The sequence below is a fragment of the Phaseolus vulgaris genome, chromosome 8 (assembly GCF_051622355.1).
Source record: "Phaseolus vulgaris cultivar YP4 chromosome 8, ASM5162235v1, whole genome shotgun sequence".
Taxonomy (NCBI): Eukaryota; Viridiplantae; Streptophyta; class Magnoliopsida; order Fabales; family Fabaceae; genus Phaseolus; species Phaseolus vulgaris.
The window spans coordinates 44,305,836-44,329,184 of record NC_143505.1 but is presented as its reverse complement, the minus strand read 5'-3'; the positions used below and the strand labels follow the sequence as shown (position 1 = coordinate 44,329,184).

The 23,349-nt window shown below is 31.0% G+C and overlaps 2 protein-coding genes and 1 long non-coding RNA gene across 18 annotated transcripts; 2 read left to right on the top strand and 1 right to left on the bottom strand.

Annotated features, from left to right (window-relative positions):
• Positions 1 to 2,845: 2,845 nt before the first annotated feature.
• Positions 2,846 to 7,195, top strand: LOC137826245 (protein RBL). Its single transcript, XM_068632139.2, has 5 exons — positions 2,846 to 2,972; positions 3,086 to 3,184; positions 4,781 to 5,868; positions 5,948 to 6,206; positions 6,836 to 7,195. The coding sequence occupies exons 1-5, from the start codon at positions 2,951 to 2,953 to the stop codon at positions 7,009 to 7,011; spliced, it is 1,644 nt and encodes a 547-aa protein (XP_068488240.2). The 5' UTR covers positions 2,846 to 2,950; the 3' UTR covers positions 7,012 to 7,195.
• A 4,261-nt stretch (positions 7,196 to 11,456) lies between these two features.
• Positions 11,457 to 13,738, bottom strand: LOC137825632 (uncharacterized). Its single transcript, XM_068631352.2, has 2 exons — positions 13,549 to 13,738; positions 11,457 to 12,956 (listed from the first exon to the last, which is right to left on the bottom strand). The coding sequence occupies exons 1-2, from the start codon at positions 13,631 to 13,633 to the stop codon at positions 11,665 to 11,667; spliced, it is 1,377 nt and encodes a 458-aa protein (XP_068487453.2). The 5' UTR covers positions 13,634 to 13,738; the 3' UTR covers positions 11,457 to 11,664.
• Positions 13,739 to 15,720: 1,982 nt separating this feature from the next.
• Positions 15,721 to 21,123, top strand: LOC137825633 (uncharacterized). Of its 16 annotated transcripts, none has more exons than XR_016514986.1 (8): positions 15,731 to 16,170; positions 16,525 to 16,589; positions 16,748 to 16,859; positions 18,091 to 18,196; positions 19,407 to 19,674; positions 19,980 to 20,089; positions 20,260 to 20,332; positions 20,568 to 21,123. It is a non-coding gene; the product is annotated as an uncharacterized LOC137825633 (long non-coding RNA). The 16 variants fall into 16 exon arrangements; XR_011083322.2 differs by having other exon boundaries at positions 15,734 to 16,170; positions 16,748 to 16,847; positions 20,565 to 21,123; XR_011083321.2 differs by having other exon boundaries at positions 15,734 to 16,170; positions 20,565 to 21,123.
• Positions 21,124 to 23,349: the final 2,226 nt, after the last annotated feature.

Genomic DNA, 23,349 nt, shown 5'->3' with positions numbered 1-23,349 from the left:
GTTTTGATAATCATATAATAAATTATTTAATTCAATGAAAGATAAAATACTCTTATTTAAAAATGACACTAAAAAGCGCTTAAAACAATTATATCTCTATAAAATTAAAAGTACATATAAAAAGGATAATGGAGTCTAATAAAAAAATTGACATAAAAATTATTGCAAAAAGTTGTATATCCTAAATAAACGCAATTAAATTTTTTTCATTCAATAGTATGTTAGAACTATCCATCATAAATAATATTACTGTGATTGAAAATTAAGTGTTTTTACATGTAATTGTGATATTATATTAATAAAAGAATTAATTTTTTAACTGTTTGTATATGATGTAAGACACAAATATTGTGTCTTATAGAAAAATAATATTTCACAGTTTTATTTTTTCCAATAAAATAAATATTAAGTACACAAAGACCTTAAACTTATATTCTATTTAATGAAAATATTATTTGAGTTTAGTACTCTAATTCAAGGAATATCTGCATCTTATATTTATTTAGATGATTCACGGGTGTACATTAAGATATCTTGAATTACAAGTTAAAGTTGTTTCGTTTCAGTAATTATCTTGACACAAGTTAAATTTGTGTCAAATCTATCTAGTGTGTATGGTTTTCGTTTCTACTTCATTTTGATTAAAATGGTATATGACATAATACTAATAAATACAATAGTGCCAACTATTAGAATGTTGCTTGAAGAAGAAATTGGCATTTGATGCTGCATGAATAGTAAAGAAGATGGAGTCCTATGAGTATAAAAGCTCTTAATGTCTCAACTATAAAAAATATTCACAACTATTTCTTCTAAGCTATCATTTGAAGAAGATAAGAGAAGTGATCAATTTTAAGTGTCAAAACCCTTTTGTAACATTAAAAGTTTTATAGAAGAACATTATATTTGTATAACAAACTAGAAAAGAGTGCATATAATTTTATACCTTAGAAGACGCTAACACTTTATAATGAACAACAAACTCTTGTGATCTTTGTGATCACATCTTTATACAAACTTTGTTTATTTAGCTAAGATTAATTGTATTTCAAATATTGAGTGACACATATTAAGTGTACTAGTGCCAAAACAACACTATTAGATAAGAGTGATTAATTTCTAAGCAATACAAATTTTTAGTTAAAAGTAATTGAGTTACAAAAATAATTGAAATTTTGACTATTAATGGTTGAATATTCAAACAATTATTAAGTTTTTAGTTACATTATAAATAATACTTTGTCACTTGTAATAATAGTCTGTGAAACTTAATAAGTTAATTGAAAATTGAATATAATCAAACCATAATAAAAATCAAAAAATATTTTTTTCTTCCCCTAGTACTTATTGATTGTAGATTATTGTAATGTTTAACAAAATCATAAGAAATTTGCAAACCATACAATTGTTTTAAACTATTTTTTTTTCATCTCTCAATTCAAAGATATCATTTAACTGCTCCCTTATTATTTTTTGACCTGTTCTTCAATACAAATTTTTAGTAACAAATTTTCATTATCATAAAAATATTTATTTTTATATATGAATTTTAATTTGTAAATATTTTTTTATTAAAAAATAGGCAGTGTAGAGAAAAAGAAATCAATGTGGCACCTTTAAATGCGAAACAAAATTCTCTCATTCTTATCTTACTCGATTAATTACAAAATTATTCATGATATTTATCAAATAATTTAAATATACAATATAATATATAACTAATTATTGTAAATATAATCGATAATGATATAATATATAATTTATTATGAAAATTTTAAATTAATATATATATATATATATATATATATATATTCTTTGGTACTGAAAATAAATGAGTCTACATTTAGTAAAAAGTATTTAAAAGATATTTATAGGAAGTAATTTATAAAAAAATAATAATTATGAGAGAGAGTTGACACTGATAACCTATACATATGTGAGACTAGTAAAATGAAATAAACATGACAAACAAAATTAGATGACATTTTATCTATTATTATAGAAATTATAGATACAAATAAATCATTATTACTTTTTTCCATTTTCTTAATCTCTTTCTTTCTTATTTTTATTTTTTTCTTTAATAAAATAATTTATATTTTTATTATATCCGTTATTCATTTATTTTTCACCCATATCTTCTCTTCCCTCTCTCTCCAAAACAAACTGCAATCAATAACACATGTTTATAGGATTTAAAACATGAAACAAAGAGAGGTGGTGCGTTATTTATATTTAACTAACTATTTTATATTTTAAAATTAATTTTAAACCTTAATTGACCAATCAACAACAAAGAAGGAATCAGTTGAAGATTTATGAAATATTAGTACTTTTTAGAAAGTATAATTTGTTTCAAATATAAATTAACACCCATTTACTTTCAATGTGTTTATGTTTTGGTTAAATGCTTCCTAATTCATGAAATACATATAAGTTAGTTAATTTAAGATTTATTTATAAAAAATCATTTCATTAGTATAATAAAATTCCATTTAGTCTGTTATTAGAATTTTTTTATGAATATGTACGATCTATCCATGTATAACATGAATTTTAATATAGTTTTTTATATTTTTATAATAATTTTTTTCATGTGATAACAGATGATTCTTGTTATATAAAAGATGTGAAATTAGATAGTGATGCTTAATATAAAAAAATTTATAAAAAAAATGAAATTAACAGACATAATCTCCTAAATATTTGATCAATTCAAGTATTTTTTATCCTATTATATCTTTCTGTTTTTTTTTTTAATTTTCTAAAAAAATAATCTAAACCTAATACATGCTTTTTGTGAGGGTTCTGACAAAATAAATAGACATCATGGTAAATTTTGTATGTTATTTTTGTTTGTAATTGTTGACTTATTCCCTCCTTCATTCCTCTGTTTCAATCTTGTTCCCCTCTGCTAGCTTTGGGCAGTGGACACCTTCCTTCTCTTAGTATGATGAACGCCTCCATTATTGGTTCGTTTTTTTTTTTATTTTTCATTGTTTTTTTTCTTTACTCCATGTCATTTTTCGCTTTGTCCTCTCTTTTCTAATATTGTCTTACCATTGTGGCGTGCACCTTGTTAAAGATCCATTGCAGGGTGATTTTCCAGAAGTGATCGAAGAGTATTTGGAACATGGCTGCATGAAATGTATTGCCTTCAATCGCCGTGGTACCCTCCTTGCCGGTAAGCTCTCTATCTCTCTATGTCTCCTTCTCTTTCATGTTTCGTACTCAACTGCTGCTGTGGTCTTTTTTGGGTATTCTCCTTGATGCATTTTTGCATTGTCTTTGTCTTTTGATTTTGGTTTTAAAAGATGGGCTATGGTTAAAATCCGTTTCAATGTTTTAAGTGGCGATTTCAAGGTTAAAGAACTCAACTTTACCTGATGACCCAGTAAGAAAAGGACATTATTTTTGTTTTTGTTCAGCGTGTTTTTTGTTTGGCAGTTTTCCTAGTGGGGTTATGTTGAATTTGGGATTTTAGCATTAAGCGTAGAGTGGAGTATTGTGTTTGATTATTATTATTACTATTTTTTGCCTTGGCTTGTGGATGGAGAAATAGTAATGTTATTCATGTTCCCCTGATGTAGTAATTGTGCAATTGATGCTCAATGCACTGAATAAACGTGATATGCATGATGTGGTTGTTTGTTTGTTCATGTTAATCTCTAAGCTTCGTCTCGTATAGAAAAATAAGTTAAATTTTTATGCAAGTCCTGTTCATGGTATGATTTAGTGAATTTAGAGGGGGGAAGAAAGAGAGAGACAGAACAGGACTGAATCGAATCTTTTTGGGAGAACTAATAGAAGTATTTTTTCTATTATCTGAAATTGACTGGATATAGGATCAAATTATAGTATATAAATAAGTGCAAACTTCAAATTTTTTGTGAGATTGAGTTTGACTTAAAAGTTCATTTTCTAAGATGGTATAAGATCCTGTCCTAGTTAGGTTTTTTTAGTCTATTCTAATTAGGTTTGTTGGATCTACCGTGTATCAAACCACCCATAAATACTATTCCCACCATGGTGCGAGGGTCTCACCTCACAAGCCAGTTAAGTTAAGTTTAAAGTCTATTCTCTAGGAATTCTTCTAGAAATGTAGTAATCAGGTTCTCCATATCATCATCCATTATATAGACTCTTGATATACTTGCTACTGCTGCACACTGATATTGATGAACCATGCATTTTAGGATGAGACTCATGAACCACATACTCTATCAACAGAGTTGACTAAACAATTGTAATTATTGCACGTACTTTAAAGTTCATGGTATGAACAGTTTAAGTTCAATGAACCAAGTACAATATGATTGCAGGCAAGAGTTAGCTAATAATCAGTTTGTGTTTCGGTTTATGTTGATTGCACAGTTGTGTCAAATTCTTTCTGAACCATCTATGGCTTGGCTCTCATCTGAATTTTGCTCACGACGGAGCAACTTTTGTTGGGTTTATATTTTAAACTATCCATTTCAGTTATGTACTACGCCAATCTGATTGTTATTCTAATTTTATATTCAGTTTATTTATTAGAATGAAGTTAAGTTCAACAATTTTGAAAAAACATTCTAATTTGATTTTATTTAGACATATTTTCTTTTTGGGATTAGATTTCAAGATAAATTAGTAGTAGGTTTTCTTTGAAAATCGTGGTGCTTAATTTTCTGAAGCATGGACTTGTTTCCATGATGTGTGTTATTTGTTCAAAAGTTATTGGAGTTATTGTATGATGATATCTATTTTCTCATTTTGATCATGATTTGCACAATTAAACCAGCTGGGTGCAATGATGGAAGTTGTGTTATTTGGGATTTCGAAACAAGAGGCATTGCTAAGATTCTTCATGATGATGAATGTTCTTCACCCATAACCAGCATCTGTTGGTCAAAGTATGGTCATCGAATTCTGGTATCTGCTGCTGACAAATCATTAATTTTGTGGGATGTTATGAGTGGTAAGAAGATAACGCGAATAGTTTTGCAACAAACCCCTCTACAAGCTCGTCTTCATCCAGGATCTTCAACACCATCTCTTTGCTTAGCATGTCCTCTTTCATGTGCTCCTATGATTGTTGACCTGAATACAGGAAACACAACTTTGCTTAAAGTTTCTGTGTCAGAGACGAGCAATGGACCAATCCCTCCTTCACGCAATAAGTCTTCTGATGGAATCACCTCCTTCACACCAACTGCTGCTTGTTTTAACAAGTACGGGACTCTGGTTTATCTGGGAAACTCAAAAGGTGAAATTCTTGTTATTGATTACAAAAATGGTGAAGTGCGTGCTGTAGTTCCAATCACCGGTGGTTCTGTTGTCAAGAACATTGTGTTCAGCAGGAATGGGCAGTATCTACTCACGAATTCCAATGATAGAGTAATAAGGATCTATGAAAACCTTCTGCCCCTGAAAGAGGAGGCCAGAACCCTTGATGACTTGAATAAGAACTTTGGTGATCTAAATAATAGTGAGAAGTTGAAGGCCATTGGATCAAAATGTTTAATTTTATTCCGGGAATTTCAAGATGCCATCACAAAGGTACACTGGAAAGCTCCTTGTTTCAGTGGTGATGGTGAGTGGGTAGTTGGTGGTTCTGCTAGCAAAGGTGAGCACAAGATTTACATATGGGATAGAGCTGGACATCTCGTGAAAATTCTTGAAGGACCAAAGGAAGCTCTTATCGATCTAGCATGGCATCCTGTACATCCTTTTGTTGTATCTGTTTCCCTGAATGGCTTTGTTTATATATGGGCAAAAGATTATACCGAAAATTGGAGTGCATTTGCTCCTGATTTCAAGGAGCTTGAGGAAAATGAGGAATACGTAGAGCGTGAAGATGAATTTGATCTGATTCCTGAGACTGAGAAGGTAAATGCTATTTTATTAGATTGGTCATGGACATCTTTATTTCCTTTTGCCCATTCTTTTTTGTGTAATATGCTTGCAGGTGAAAGGACCTGATGTAAATGAAGATGAGGAAGTTGACATCGTATCAGTGGAGAAAGATGCCACTTTCAGTGATTCTGATATGTCTCAAGAAGAGCTATGTTTCTTGCCAGCAACCCCTAATCGTGATCCTCCGGAACAGCAAGACAAGTGTGCAGAAAGTTCTTCGAAGTTGTTGGACAGCAATAACACTGGATCCCCTTCAGAAGAAGCTGGACCAAATGGACTTATGATGAATCATGCATCCAGTCCTCTTGAAGGTAATAACATGCTTTTCATTGTATGATTGTAGCTAAGTGATTTAATTCTTATCACAAATTCTAATTCTAATTCCTACTCCTCCCAAAAATAAAAGTTATAGAATAATGATCTTGTGACTTTGTCAGTAAATTTATCTGGTAAGCTTAACTTTGCAATTTGCAACTTCACTTGATTAAGTCTATTACTAGAAGAAATTGGATAACTATTATGCTTGTTTGAATGGAGAGATAACGACGGGTGAAAAAAAATTGAAATTTGAGTTGAACAGAATGGAGGAGAAACAAATTTCGAAGTTTTTATATTTAGTCAACTTTTCTCTTCAACCAATTAAAAGGAAATGCATCTCTATCTGTATTCTTTAGCTTTTTTTTTTGCTCTATTTCTTCTTAGCCAAGTATAGTGGTAGGTTTAATGTGTTTAATTACAGTTTAGGATCAATTAACTTAGTGATTATGCTTCTAAAAAAATTTCAAAGTCTCTGCTATTTTTTCCGCTGTACTGGCTTAGAAGTTCTCCTTTTTATTTCCAGTGTGGTTGAAATGTCAATGAGATTGTGTATTTTCTAGTATGGACCTCTGACTCTTATGATGCCTTCAGTAACAATATTTTATTTTTCAATTTCATGAAGACGATGTTGGGCGCATTAAAAGAAAGCGGAAACCTTCAGAGAAGGTGTTGGAATTGCAAGCAGAAAAAGTTAAGAGATCTTCAAAATCTAGCAAATTGGCAAAACCTAAGAGCAAATCTTTGGTTGATCAAGATAATGGTAACAGTTTTCATGGTGATGGGCTTTCTGATGAATGATTGTAGGTTATGAAATTCTTATTTACAAAGCACAATTTTTTTTTTATCAATTTTTGTCTTTGTTTGGTTTTCATTTCTTAAAAATCTTACGTTTGCATAGCTTTATTCAAACTTGACTCCTTCTCTTTCCTTGACCTTTGTTTCTAAGTTGGTGATGGTTAATGAAAGCTGGCATTTCCTTTAATTCATCTTTTTTTTCTGGCCATCCTCATTGATATCAGTTTTTTCCAGATAGGTTTGAGTTCATATGAACATTTTTGAATGGTTAATTGTTAACTTGTTGAACCTTTGGGAGGTAGTCAAAATCGAGATCTTACTTAGGATCGGAAAGATAAACGCGAATCGTAAATTGAAAGATCATAACCCGGATCGTAAGATCCTACAATTTTATGAAAACTTATATACACATACATAAAATCATTACATCTCATTCAAAATTCATAATTGAACCTCATAATATATAAAAGACTACATAATTAGGTGTAAACACCACATCCTATGATAAGAGTAAATAAATTTCTCAACTAGTTTTATTTGGTCCATAAGAGTAAATCACCTATTAATATATTAACTTTACTACTATGTTTACAAGGAGAAAGATGCACTGGTGGTCCTCAGACATTGCATGTCAGCCTTGTGAGTTAGTGTTCTAAACATTGGATGCCTATTGTTTGGATCAATGAACAACACACTTAGTGGTTGCCATTTTAAGTGTTACATTTAAATGACAACAAAACCAACAATAAACATCTCTCTCACCCCCAAGTTTCCTCTAAATTGATTTACCCCTTTCTCATACAAAGGCCTATTTTCCAATCCCAATGGGTGCAGTTGTTTGAGGTAAGTGCAAAATCCACAACCATTTTTGTTTTTGTATTTACTAAAGCCTGTAACTTGTCCAATCTTTTGCTTTGTGGTCTTGTTTTGTAATTTATAAATGCACAATTGCATTCTGCATTTTATTGTGATGTGTAGTGTGCCACATTGTTTAAATTGCCTGTGGTCCCATATGCTGCCCCCTATTTTGTTACGGAAGTTGCATGATCCAATGATTTTTCTAGCACCCAACAATCTTACACTGCTCTCTTCAAATATGTTTAGGGATGATTGGCGGATTTTATGATGTTGAGCTTAAAATCTCTAGAATATGATGATCCTACTGTGCCAGAAAAAAGATCCATTATTTGAGACCAGCTTTGCACCACTTCTTTTTCTGTTCAGCTTTGTCTTCTGTGTTCATCTTCTCTTGGTAGACATGTCTATTACGCTTGATAGACATGTCTGTTTAAATATACATAGTATATTATTGTATATTATATTTATGTAAATAATATATAATACATACATATATATATATATATATATATATATTGCAATTTACGTCTAATAATAACATAAAAAATTGTAATCATTAATAATTTGTTAATGCTTATTGGCTTGTTTTTAAGCTTTTGTGAAGCAGGTTCAGGCTAGGTTAGTTTTTGAAACAGGTTAGCCTCTTGACGAGTAAATAGGTCAGATTAAGATATTTTAATTATGAACCAGGTCTTTAGCTTACCAAAGCTTGAATGCCATGTAATTCATATGGTTAGAGGTGATGAGTTTCATAACTTGCTGGAATTTGTTGCCAGACATGGTATAGGATTTAAGCCACCATTCTACCTTTGAAATTAGAGTAAAAAATAAAAGAAAATCAGTATGATTATGGAGGATATTGAAGAATATAGAGTTCAATGGAAGAGATTTAAATGTACCATTATGATATATGGGTGAATCTAGAAAAGATGGTGGCTGAAATTATTTTTCTAAACTATGATCAAATTAAGGAGAGGAAAAAGGGCCCTCTTTTTTGGTTTGGTTGATTAGCTAGGAGGGAGGATGATTATACTCTTACAAGTATTACTAAAGGGAAATAAAACTTCAAGAATAACTTTTTTTTAATGCCTCAAAAAATCATATACTATTTTCAATCTCCTAGAACTTCAAAATTCTCCCTTGCCCACCCTTTCGTTTCAACCAAATCCATTGTCAGTTATAGAACCATCTTTTAATTTCTATTGGTGGTTTTCACATTCAAAATAGGTGGTGGGAATAAATCAAGGAGTTTTACCTATTTATTAAAAAGTTTTAAGTTTAATTTTTTTAAAGTAAAATGCTTAGGCTGACTTAAAAAGAAAGTTTATTACATCTAAAAGTTTCTAAAAGGTCAACCTGTCTATATATTATCTCATTGAGAAGGTTTTGAGGTGGACAAGATGCATAAATTGAACTTATCAGTTGAAGTAAACTTTTAGAAGTAGTCTGATTGAATTAAAGTATATAATTGTTTAGACGAACTGAATTGTGTAACAATCAATAAGTTGAAATAAATCAAATCGAATTGCTTTGAATTCTTTGAACTATTCTCAATATGCACATGATTTTAAAACATATTTTAATTTTGATTTCGGAAGTTATAATTCAGAGTAGTTTTTACACAATTGGGTTCAGGGGTCGTTTAATGTTTTTTTTTTCAAAACATTTGAGTTTTTTTTTCTATACAGTTTAGTTTGATCAGTTTAGTTTTTTCTTTTTTTAAATAACCCTTGTTTTAAAAAGACATTGTGATTTACTTGAGGGGGCTTATCCAAGCAAAGGGCTCCTTTAGTTTGATTTGGACAAGAGATCAACCATGATGCATGAGGAAATGGATTGTGGACAAACCAGAATGTGCAAAGTTCCTTCAATGGTATCCATGAAAGGTAATTCTTTGATTGAAAAGTAATTGTAATTTTTTCAATTCAGTATTTCATTAATGAAGCATGAGACAAACTAATCCTTGCCGGTTTGCCATTGCTATCTTATCTCTCAATTACACTAGTCTTAGATTTATAGTTAACTTTCAAGTTAAAATTTGATAACAAAAAAAGATGGTGGTAAGTGTTGTGGAAATTTACAAATACCAAATCTGTTAATAACAAAAGAAAAAACTAAAATTTTGAAGGCTTCAAGAACATTTTTTGATAGCCACACTTTTAGTTAATACCAAAATTATCTTGGGTCTATTTGAATAAAGTTAAAATTATTTTTGAGATATTCCTTACTATAAATATGAATATTTTTTTTAATAGAGAAGTTCTCAAAATACACTTTGTATTCAATCATCATAATGGTGAAAATCTTGTGTGAAGGAACATATAGAGTTGTAGAAGTTTTCTTTTCAAATATTAAAGTTGACATGCAATTCATATGGGGAATTTAGTGTATAATTTTGGGTGTATTTTAGATTGAAATTTTTTACAAAGATAAACATATTTTTTTTTTCATGATTATTTGCAGTTGTATCTTTTTAGGTCCTTACATAGAAATGAACCCATTTGAAAGAAAAGTAAATGGAAGATTTAGATTTGTTATGAATTAACCAAGAAGTAGCTTAGGAGAACTTGTGTATAAAATTAATCATATTTAGTGAGATGATAATTGGATTATAGATAATGATAAAATTTTCTTCTGACATTGAGAGTTTATATATTAAATTATTATGATATTCCAAATAAAGAAGATCATCAAGAGATGGAGGAGGTGCCATGATAATGAAGGGGGACAAAGATCACATGGAAGACTATTATTATTTGAGCTTGAATTGATTATCATAGTAATGATCTAGATTTGGATAGTTTGTTTTTTTTTAGTATTTTTATTAGTGATCAACACTTGTAATTTTAGCTTAGTTTATTAGTTTGAGTATTTCAACTTTTGTATGTCAGATTTTATGCATTTTCATTGTTTACTTAGATATGTTGGTACCCATTTTAAAGTTATTTGAACAAGTGCGATGACATGTAACTTTATATTTTAATTAAGAACTTAAAATTTGTGTTACAATTACTAGAATGATAATCCTAGCTATCCACTAAGTATTGAAATTATATTTTAAGTGTTTTACATTTTTTTTTCTCTTTTTTTTAACTACTTTGTAGTTTATTTTGTTTTAGTGGTCCACCAATTCCTTTGATGCATAAAGGTTGCTATAAATATTGTGTGTAGCATGGTTCTGGATTACATTGAGATTTGAGGTGACTTTTGAGGGTTTATGCAAGTAACATTGATATTAAATTTTTTTTATATTAATTGCAAAATAACTGTCATTTATACCTATAAAAGGGATTCCCATTAATGATACATTTTAATATTTATATTTTATCTTTAATTATATTTTAAAATTTTAAAAAATAGAAATAAACTATTCAAATAGTAAAATATTTCAAAAGCATAATCTATTATAAACAGCTTATTATTTTATTTTGTATGAACCAACATTATTAATTTTATTTTCTTTAAAATACGAAAGCATATAAAATATTTCAAATCATGGTATGCTTGTTTCTACTATTACCATACAATCTACATAAATGGTTAAAAAGTTAAGTAATTTAAAAAGAAAACTATGACTTGTGTTTAAATTTGTACAATTTATTATAGGATTTAATAATTTCTATGGTTATTGTCATGTTAACCCACGGAGATGAGTTAAAATTACAACAGACAGCATAATTTAGTTTTATACACAAATGATATGGTAAGAATTTCTTTGCAAGTTCTTATTTATTGAAAGGAAAGTTTTTGTAACAAGAAACCATGTGAAAGGAAATTGATATGATGCCATTAATTTCCCTACGGTCTACGTAAGCGAAGCTTGTAGGTAGCATAAACTCCCAGTGCCACTACAAGAACTGCTGCACCCATGTATATCATTCTTTGTTTATCTTCTTCATTGAACCTCTTAGCTAGACTAGTCACAGTTTGAGAAGCAGAAACAGCCACTTCCTTAATTCTAGACCTTCTTGTTGATTCAGGCCTGACCTTTTCATCATCACTCTTGTGTCCAACATCATTGCCAACTTTACCATGCATTTTGTCTCCTTCAAATGTTCTCAACCCGTTTCTCTCTTCTTTGATTTCCCCTATAGGGGAATCCTCCACCCCATCCATTTCATGTGCCTTTCCTGATTCCAAATCCTTCTTGGAATGGTCTTCACTTGCTTCCTCTCCAATAGCATTTTGCTTTTCCTCAGCAAACTTTCCCTCTCCTTGAAGCTTGTCATTTCTTGAAAAGGTAGCTTTTGGGGGAGTTTCCTCTTCTTCCTTTTGAGGAATAGATTCTTTTGTATGTTCTTGTGGGGTTGAAGTTGATCCATCATGACCAACTTTTGTACTATCTTCTTTTGGGGGGATTCCTTCTTGACCCTCTTGAGACTTGGACTCTTCTGTGTCCTTTGTTGGGGTTGAAGTCTCTTGATCAACTTGTTTTTTACTTTCAACTTTGGTTATTGCAGCTTTTTCTTGAACTTCTTGAGACTTGGACTCTTCTGTATCCTTTGTTTGGGTTGAAGTCTCTTGATCAACTTGTTTTTTACTTACTACTTTGGTTATTGCAGCTTTTTGTTGAACTTCTTGAGACTTGGACTCTTCTGTGTCCTTTGTTGGGGTTGAAGTCTCTTGATCAACTTGTTTTCTACTTTCAACTTTGGTTATTTCTGCTTTTTCTTGAACTTCCTCTTGACCTTTTTGATGCATAGACTCTTGTGAGGCATTTGGTGGAGGTGAAATCTCATGATCAACCACTTCTTTACTCTCAGTTGTTGATTTGGTTTTCTCTTGGTTATCATCGGTAGGAGTAGGAGCATCTTGGTTTTCATCCGCAGGGTTTGCTTCTGTTTCTTGCGGTGCTTCTTTAGGAGGTTCTTGTGGCTTTTTAGGGACTTTATCTGGAATAGTTGGTATTGTTATGATCACAGTTTTTCCATCAAACTTTCCCTTAATTTTGTTCATGTCACAATATTCTGGAACTTGATAGAATGTATTGAAACGAACCATGCTATTGTTCCCAAGAGATCTTTCACCATGAATTCTCACCCTTGCAGAACCGTATTCAACCTTAGCACCAACATGCTCACGTGCAAAACCTGTATAATGGGAAACCACATGGCTATAAAAATGGAAAATGCTAAACTTAAACTCCCAAAATGAAAAAGAAAGAAACAAAAAAAATATAGATATAATATATAATACACATAAACAAGAGACTTGTTACACATGACAATTAATAAATGAATTATACGAGATAAATATAAAAAAATATGAAAGATGTCAAGCAAATTTCTCATAAAAAAATAGATAGCTCCTGATAAAAATGAGATGAAAAAGGAAGAAGATAAGCTATTTTTTTTATGTATAAAAAATTCTTTAACAAAATAACAATTTGAGTACAGTATAAGAAGTTTAAAGCTTCTTTAGACAAAGTTTTTTAAAGAACACAAAAGATTGCATTTTCTTTTATATAACTAAATATATATTTTTTTCTTACTTAAAATAGTAGAGAAGAATAAATATTTTCAGATTTTATGCACATAAACCGAAATAATGATTAAAACTTAAATATACTACTCTATAGAGTAATTGATTTCTGTTTAAATGATTAATTTAACTGAAAATGAATACTTGATAACTTTAGTAAATTAAACAAAGGAACTATAAGAATTAATAAACCAAACGAACCATCAGGAAGGAGAAGACGCAAGGTGATTGAGTCTGGTGTTTCCTCAGTTTCATATTTGGCTTCCAAATCTTGGTAGGTGGACATTTTCTAACTCTTTCTCTTTGATTCAATTTCTCTTTATTTTTTTTGTCTTCAATTTCAGCAATTTGGGTAGCAAATGGAAACGTAGAATGAATATTTGTTGAAGATGATTTGGTGGATTTGTTCCTCTCATTTTATAGTGAATAGTTGAGGTGTTGAGTTTTCTTAAAAACGAAACCATTCCTTTTTGGTTCCTATGATTTTCCTGCGTGATTAAACTTCGTGAATAACCTCAACTCATTTGTGAGGTATAACTTCTTCAATAAATAAAGTGAAAAGTTCTTTGTTTGGCTCACACATCTCATATTCCAGCAAGAGGGGGGCAAACGTGCTTTTTTAGCATGATTACTTTACATTTCACTGATTATTAGAATGCTTCAAATTAAACCTTTAGAAATGGAATTAGAACATCTTAGAAGAGATTTAGAGATTTTTCTTATCAGAAAAAATATACATTTTAATTAAAAAAATACAACAGCACTTTCAATTTCCATCCAAACATGCCGTTAATAAGAGGAATTAATTAATTACAGGCCTTTCTAATTTTCCACGCATTTTTTCTTCAGCTCTTGGTTGCACTCTACACCCCCATATAAACAGAAATAGAAATAAAATATAAATAATATTTATTTCAATTAATGAAAGAAAAAGTAAAAAAAAAAAGAAATTGTAAAAATAATACAAATAGAAATAAAGTGAATAAAATATAATATTTTAACACTAAACTATGTTTTATATATTTCAAAAAACTTATTTGATTTTTTGAAAATTTAAAAAGTACCACCAAGGTTTTCCTCCTATTCTTACTGGGACTGAGTGAGAACTGTTCGGGGTGGATTTAGAAGAGGAAGTCAAACTGTGGTCGAGTTAAATCCTTCTAAGTATAGTAATCGAGCTTGTTGAGAAAAATATTGAACAAAGATTCATCTGTAAAAGATTCTTCAACGCTTAAGTCAATAAAAGCTAAATAAATTTCTAAAAGTGTTTAGTTGGTAAATAAAATAGATTGAGTGAGTAGTTCTTGAAGAATTAAGTTATATTTATAGACTTTTGTGCCTATGTTAATATCCAAAGATGAGTCAAACTAAGTATGAATGCTGATAAAAAAAAAGTATGAATTATCCCGTCTATTATAGCAGAATCAATTTTTAATTTTAATGAGGTTGTTATTATCAATAAATTTATGTATTTTTATCAATTGAAACACGATTTCATGGTCGATTCGATTGCACTAATCAAAGCTTAACATGGTCATCTTTTTACCATCTACACTTCTACTTTCAAAAATAAAAATTTCAAATTGAGATGTTTGCCACATGACCCTTAGAAACACCTTTTCTTTCACTCAGATCATATACCTAAATTTCCTTTGTATTGGCGAAAGCTGAACAAGTTTAAGTGAAGGGCTAAGTATCTTCTTACAACCAAGGACAAATTCTTCCTCACCATGCCCTTTGCTGAGAACCCCATTTCCTTATTGTTGGGTAAGGTTCGCTTTTTGCATCTTGTAAATTGTTGTATGTTATTCCAACTTCTAATTTCCTTTTTTGGTGCAAATATCATGGGCAAGGACTTTGACTACAAGAAACTTCATGCTAAGGTTGAAGCTCCTCCACTGGAGAAAAAACATACTTGTTGACTTCCAAAACCCATCCAAGAAGAAGATGACTAACACAAAAAAAAGGAGCTGAGACTTCGTCGACTACCCTTCAAAAATAATTCCACCAACTACGTTGACCGATACAACAACTCACTACAAGAATAATAAGATTTAACTGTCATAGAAAGCGTGGGCCAATTAAGCCTAGGCAAAATGAACAAGAAAAACAAAATAGATAGTGTCGGTCAAACACAAAAAAATTCCACGCAAATAATTATAAAAATTAATTTAATAATATTACTTTATTTGTGTTAGTTAAGGAGATACAAAATGAGACACTAAATTTGTGGAAAAAATAATAATTATATTAAGTGTAGGTTAGACCACCATTTTAAATAATTTTTCAGGATTTTAAAAATTAATTTAACTTTGGTGGAGGCTTATCTGACGAAAAAAATATTTTATTATGATTTAAATTATTTCTTAATTTACTTTGGTCCATCGAAATTCAATTTACTTTCCTCATCCAACCCTAACCCTAATCCTCCATCCATTTATTTCTTCTCTTCTCTCTGTTTTTGCTTTGCAACAATTCCATCTATGAATACCAACCAAGTCGCAGTGATTTTAGCATTGTGAATCGATTGCATGGGTTTGGAGAATGTCGGAGCTTCATAGTGGACCGCGACGACGTCGTGCTTCGGTTTGGTTGTAGAAGCTCAGAACCATCGTCTTCGTGGGCGAGATACGTCAAGACTCGCGCTGCGGATGCGACGGAGAGTCCGCAGACTCTTTTGAGTGAATTCTAAAGCTTTTTTGAGTAGCGATTGATCGGTAAGAAAGAAGGATGAATCAGAACCCACAATCGAGTGAAGGAAGAGGCGACTATGACGTTGCTCTCTCTGATTTCATTGCTTCCTTAATGGATTACACTCCCACGGTAACTTTCTTTTATCTCTGTTCTTCCAATTTCCCATTTTGCACAATTTAACCACTGTCCTTCATTGTTTAGATACCTGATGAATTCGTGGAGTATTACTTTGGCTAAAAGCGGTTTCAGTGTTAAGATTGAATCTGTATACACGAGCTTTTGGTCTTTTGGGTTTCCATTATTCCAATGGTTCTTGTCATGTTGAATACAAAACTTTAAGACATTCAAATATCTTTTGTCATTTTACAAGTTCCTAACCGAAATCTTACATGAAATTTGCGTGCTCATTTGTATTATAGTTGAAATTCCTACATTTTCTTAATATTTGTGTTTGTGTTGTCATTTTGATGCTGCAAAATTAAGGAAGCTTCGACCTAGCTTTAAACAGGTTGGGGTTCTGTGACTGCTGGCAAAACTTCTAGCATAAGGTTCCTCCCTTCCCTTGTGTTCCTTGATACCTGAATTCTAAGGGGGTTGTTCATTCGTTAAAAAATTGATATCTGTGTCATGCAATACATGGTACCGTAATCATAAGGTTCTAAACTGCTTAGTCTTCTGTTGATAATGAATTGGTTGATTTTTCCAGTGATGGTATTGTTGCATTAGTTCTAGTGAGTGGAAAGAAGGCACGTGAGCTTGGACTGCACGTAATTGCAAAGATAAAAGGATATGGGGATGCACCTAAGGTGTTGTAACAAGTTAGTGTTAACCTGCTTTGGTCTTGATTAATATGAGCATATTTAAAATAACCATTGGTACTCAAGGAATTGCAAATTGGAAGAAGAGGATTTTGCTTTTGTTTGTTCTTGTTTCTTTCTTCTTGGTCTGATTTCTGATACGATGCTGATGAAGGACCAATGCCACATGCCTATACAACCCCATCAACTCATGGACACTGTTCTTTGTTTATTCTTACTTAGTTACTTGCTTCAATGATCTTTGCAAAATATATTCTAAACCCCTTTCACTCAAATTAAGAATAATAACTGTATATGAAAAATGTGTTCATTCTCTTGGTCAGTCAAACGTAAAAGTTAATTAGCATTGAGAAATAATAGTAAGTTCAGAAGAATAATAGTCAAACGTAAAAGTTACAATAATAGGAATAGAGGTGATTTAACTCCATCAAAATGAAATGGGAATGGTGGAAAGGGTTAGTTACCAATGGGAGATTGCAAAAAGGGAATTAAATTTGGATAAGTGATGAAAGGGATAAGAAGATGAAAAAGAGTGTGGTTTCACATGAAGATCAATAATTTGTAGCTTGACCATTCAAAGAAGGAATTATAAAGATATAAGTTGGGGACCCACCCATGAGAAAAATAGTGTATGAGACATGATAAAAATAGTTTATGAGGTTTCACCAGGATTTACTATTGTCTCTGCATTAGTCAAATTTATTGTGTTGTACAGTTTTAGTAAAGTACAAGAATTAATAAATGAAAATATTGAACCATAGAGTCTGTGTTGTTGCTCTTCATGATAGATGAAGTGCGTTCATTCTTACAATGTATACCTTAAAAATCATATTAAGTTTTTTATTGATTGAAATTTTAATTTTCTTTTTCGTTTTTTTATTTCACAAAAATTAATGCAATATACTTCCTAATTTATCTTTCACTGTATCTGAAATATAAAGTAGAATAGGAGGAAAGGTAGGTATACAATGAGTTCTGTTCTTTGTATAAAAAAAATTTCTTTTGTACCTTTTTTCATTTTTAGTAAGTTACATAAGTTCCTTCTCCGAAAAATTTTAGCTTTTACTATGTCTGGTAAAAGAATTTGATGCATGCAAACAAGTGCATGGTTATTGTACAAGTAACACATGGTTGTTGATCAGATCTAACTACTAGTTTTTAGAGGAATGCATAAACACATAAGGACTTTAACTCCTTCAATAAATTTGATATATCTTGTTTATGCTTACAGGTTAGCTGGTGCAAATTTGAAGTGACTGTCGACTCTCTTAAACACATAAGGACTTCAACTCCTTCAAAAATCACTTATAAGATTCCTCCAGTGATAAGCTCTTCAGGTCAATTTTGTAGTTTTTCTGTCAAATTAATATGATTCTAGCGTAGACTTGTCTAACACTAGAGAGATGATAGTATAATTGTGGACAAATGTCCCCAAGTCGTCTCCCAACGAATCCAATAGTAAAATCAGTTGATCAGGGTTTAAAATCTATCTGCAGGCAATAAAAGTTAGCAATAACAATAAAGATAAAAAGGGGGTTTGAGATAGTTGTGCAAAAAATATAAAAGAGATTAAAATAGCAAATAAAAAGCAGTTGATCCCTAGTTCTTCCACCATTGAATTCTTCACAGGTTCTCTAAAGATTAATCTTTTCTCAATCCTTCAATAGAGCTAGGGAATCATGTGAAACATGCGCCGATCTGATTCAACTGAAACTCACCAGTAAAGCATGCGTCTACTAGTTTAATCAATACCCACTTTGTTCCATGCGTATACTCCATGGGAATGCTTACCTCCTCTCCCTTGAATCATGCGCCCAAGAAATTAATTAGAACAATGCGAACTAACTAAGAAACCAAAGTTTAAGATAAGGAAGACTCTCAATCATGCGTTCAAGTACAACCTCTCACAAAAACCAGTTTTCCAGGAGATTAGACAATAAATCAACTGCTATAGAGAATCAAAAATTGAAACTTTTATTGAACAAAACCTCAGAACTCAATGGGGAATTACAAAAGAATCAACCAAAAAGGTTTAGCCTTCCATGCGGAGGCAAAACAAAAGAATTACTAAGAAGAAAATAAACTAAGAAAACCCTATGAAGCTCCCTTCTTCTCCTTGATGCTTGTGTCCTTTTATAGGCTTTTCTGCTCCAAGGATCTTGGGAAAATATTGTAGTTTATATTTTGTTAACAGTTTCCCTTTCCATAATTCTTTTTATTTTGCAGAAGATTTGTTTCCAATTCTGTTTCTGAGATATTGTAGATTTTATTTTCTCTTTCTTCTCTTCAAAATTTGTTTTCTGTTTTGGTTCAAGAGCAACTTGGACTTTTGCATATTTGGCCCATTCATAAAGGTAGATCTTCCTCCGGATAATTTACTCTAAAAACACAAAATTAACAATAATAATAGTTAAGGCCCAAATAAACCGAATTATAAAAATATTAATTAAAACAATGGATTTATTTATTATTATAGTCCAATAATCTATGAATAAGGCTAGTAAGTGTGAATAAATATATGCTCATCAATCTTGTTTATGCTTACAGGTTAGCTGGTGCAAATTTGAAGTGACCGTCGACTCTCTTAAACACATAAGGACTTCAACTCCTTCAAAAATCACTTATAAGATTCCTCCAGTGATAAGCTCTTCAGGTCAATTTTGTAGTTTTTCTGTTGAGATAAGTATGTGATGATGATGATGAAGATGAGGTCAATGAATCAAGTCAAGATGATGAAGAACATGTTGACAATGACATGGACAATTGGGACTTTGAATAGCTTCTGGCCAATTAAGTAGTCTAACACTCCAATAAAGTAATGAACTAACTTATTCAACTCTCATCATATATCCCAACATGATCAAGTTCAATGACAGATACAATGTAGCTGACTATAAATAAAGATGTTCCTAATAATACATATATAATCTAGATATTCCTGATTATAAAAGTTTGCACCTTATATAATCCTGGTATTGCACCTTATATAATTCTGAATATTGTTCCTGTGCTCACTCTGGCACACTGCATGCAACATATAACATACTAAAAGTGCCATCTAGAAGACCTGAAATATACATAATTAAATTGTTTCCACTTTCTTTTTTGTGATCAAATTAGGTCAGATTACTTGCCACAAGCCGACAAGTAACTTTCTCGAACAGGCGAAATGGGTTGCTGAAGAAGGCTTTTGAGCTATCAGTTCTGTGTGATGTTGAGGTTGTTCTCAGGTACCATTATTTCTCCTCCTTTAACTTTCCCTTTTCTTCTTCTTAAATTAATGTGTGAAATGCTTCTCAGGTACCAGTTCCTTTAATCTGTGACCTTGTAAATTTCATGCATACCTATATAATTTCACTTGTAATGATCCGTGTAAAAGGTTATTCATAATTTTGTGCAGGTCTATGTGCATGTGACTACTGTTAGTTCCCTGGAATATATGTAGCTGAAGTGAGTTCTAATTGTCAGTCACTGTAAGTTCTTCCACCACTTTAATTATTACCTTACACTCCATTATTTTAGTTGGTCAAATCTAATTATCACATTTGAGATGGTAAAATTTGCATATGTTGTTGATGGTAGGTACTATGTGTTGTATTTTCAATATCTGTCATTTGCTTTCAAATGGTGAAGTGCATGCAGTAACCAAACTAAGAATTCAATAAAAATCTCATTCTTATTATTCTCATTCATACCCTTTTACAGCAGTTTCTTAATTTTCTTGAGTGGATATAGTTGAGGGCCTAGAAGACGAGACTTTGCTTGTTGCAACTGGATCTGAAAGGTTAGAGTAAATAAGGATTAAGGCAACAATATCTTGATGAGAGAAGTTCCATCACTTCAGAAAATTGAACACTCTGTGACCTACAATCATTTTTGTGAAGATCTTGAAGGGATTCATTATGGTGACTAAGGCTTTGTTTGAGCCTAGCCCTGTACCTCCTGTGCACATTCATGTGTCCCCTAGAGCCCATCACAATATTTTTTTATCAGCAATAAAACTGAGACACAATAGCATTTGATAGTTGTAACATCTATTTAGTTCAGTAAATGACCCTAAGAAATGCAGCCAATAGAAACTTTTAGCATATTATTGTATTATAATTGTTTTATCATAGCACAAAGGAGGTTTCACGATCTATGTAGAGTATAGTTAGGTGGTGCAAGTGAAAGGGTTTTACGAAAACTTATAACCTTAAAAGCCTTACAATTTGTCCAAATATGTTTCAATTCATTCAACCAAGCATATTCTTTGTGCTCTTTATCCTTCTCTTTCACCCATTTGGCAGAATGTCAACTTGCATTTTAATGTTGTAGTTTTTGATTAAAATTTTCTTTGGATAACTTGTATTCTTGTTATTTATGTTATTAGGACTTGGGTATTTTTTTGGGATGAGAAGTTTGGACATGCTTTCCATGCATGGAACAATCAGTTTTTTGAATTATAAGTTAAATTGTTTTCACTTTCTTTTTTGTGATCAAATTAGGTCAGATTATTATGCTTTTTTTTTATGATGTCATTTTTTTTCCAACATTGAATTTTCAAGACAAGTAAAAAGTATAAAGAAAAATTTATAAATAAAACTTTTTTAGTAAGGAAAACATTTCTTCATATTAGATTGCTCCCTAAAATAATTGTATCTTTAATAATTATATTGAAAAAAATTAAATAGGTAAAAAATAGGATAAATGCAATAAGAAAGAGAGAAATAGAGTAATTTTAAAATTAATTTCACATTAGTTAAATGTAATTTTAAAATTGATTTATTTCAATAAAAAAATATTTTTCTTTTTAAAATTGATTTATTTCAATAAAAATATATTTCAAATTGGAAACTAGAAACTGTATAGTTATTTGAAATTCTGTGTGCCAAACTTGTAGGCTAAGCCTACACTTCTTCAAATAAATAATATAAAAAATATTTTGAAGGCTAAACCCACGCTAATTTGTGGCCAACATGAAGGCTTAACCTACTACGCTTATGTGTTGCCAACAGAAGGCTTAGCCCACGCTTATTTAAAGACTGTGTGGCACTATCGTGGGCTAAACTAAACTCACTCTAGTTAAAAAAGTGTGGACATCTTGAAGGCTAAGCCCACGCTAATATAATTTTGTATGGGCTAACCGTGGGTCAAATCCACATGTTTTTATAAATTTCTAAACTCCTTGTAGGCTAAGCCCACGCTTGACCTACGCAAAAAAACACTCGTCATGTGTCGCCCACACGCCAATATCTTTACGTCGAGTACATTAGCTTCAAAATTCTTATTAACGCTATGCTCACCATAATGACCCTTTTGCGTAGGTTTTTTATACTTAGGGTCCGTTTTTGGCCCACGATATTAAACCTTTTTTTTTAGTATATATATATATATATATATTCTAAGGGGAATACTGTGTGAGATGCTGAAAAGAGAACAGTGAACAAAGTTTAAATAAAAAATGTGAGCTCCAGCACGGAAAATTAAAATCAAATGCGTAATTCAGAGCTGATAAATACACATCACCAGATTTCCTTTCTCTTTTTTCTTTCATCTTTTCTTCATCTTCTTGGTTTCTCACCACAGAATTTTTTTTTAGGGTTTTGTTTTATTTTGTTGCTATTTAGTTTCTTCTCAAGTTTTGTGCAATCTTAGAGATTGCGGTTTATTATGTTAAGAGCACGGAGAACTCCATCAAAGGCACAATCTCCACCACTTTTCCTTAATTGACCACAACGAACAAAGTTTGGAAAATCATGAAAAGAAACAAGTTACTCACCACACAATAAGGTAGAAGCTGCAAGGAGCTTCCAGAAGGTTAAGAGGTCACAGAGGAAGAGAAGTATTGGCACAGTAAAGAAGGATTTAGCGATTCAAAGGAAAGGGAAAAAAATGAGAAAGCTCAAATGGAAGAAGTTTCAGAAAAAGTTTCATACATTAGTATGTTTTATAGTAATTCTACATTCTATATGTAATTTAAATAGGAATGGCTGTAATTATTGAAAAAAATAATATAAATATGTACGTTATTTTTATCATGATAACAATAAATAACAGAGAATGATAAAAGTATATAAAGAAGAAAATTTATAAATTTATCGTATTAAAGTTTTGTATTGAAAAATGATATGTTAATTTTTTTTTTTATATATAATTTGTTTATTGGTTAGAGTCAAATTTGTAGGATGTACTATACTAATATTACAATTTTTTGAATATATTAAAATTATTATTTTATTTTATGTCTTTTGAGATTAAAATTTTTAGAATTAAAAATATTAGTATATTGATTGCTGTAAAATCTCATAAATATTTACTCTCGTGAATTCAAGATATATATAATATTTCAAAATATTATTTATACACCAGGGTGGCTTTATGATAGTCGCACTTATAAGTCAAGCGTAAGATTTATAAGGACAGTTATTACCTTAGCCGCCCTTGTAAATGGAGTGCGGCTGTGGTAATACCCGTCTTTGTAAATCTTACGCTTGATTTATAAGTGCTA

Bases quoted from the DNA above. Each gene is read 5' to 3' on its own strand.
- LOC137826245 (XM_068632139.2), top strand. From the start codon at position 2,951: ATGATGAACGCCTCCATTATTG. The intron at 2,973-3,085 runs GTTCGTTTTTTT...ACCTTGTTAAAG, and splicing joins GATGAACGCCTCCATTATTG to ATCCATTGCAGGGTGATTTT. The intron at 6,207-6,835 runs GTAATAACATGC...AATTTCATGAAG, and splicing joins TGCATCCAGTCCTCTTGAAG to ACGATGTTGGGCGCATTAAA.
- LOC137825632 (XM_068631352.2), bottom strand. From the start codon at position 13,633: ATGTCCACCTACCAAGATTTGGAAGCCAAATATGAAACTGAGGAAACA. The intron at 12,957-13,548 runs GTTCGTTTGGTT...CCCATTATACAG, and splicing joins GCGTCTTCTCCTTCCTGATG to GTTTTGCACGTGAGCATGTT.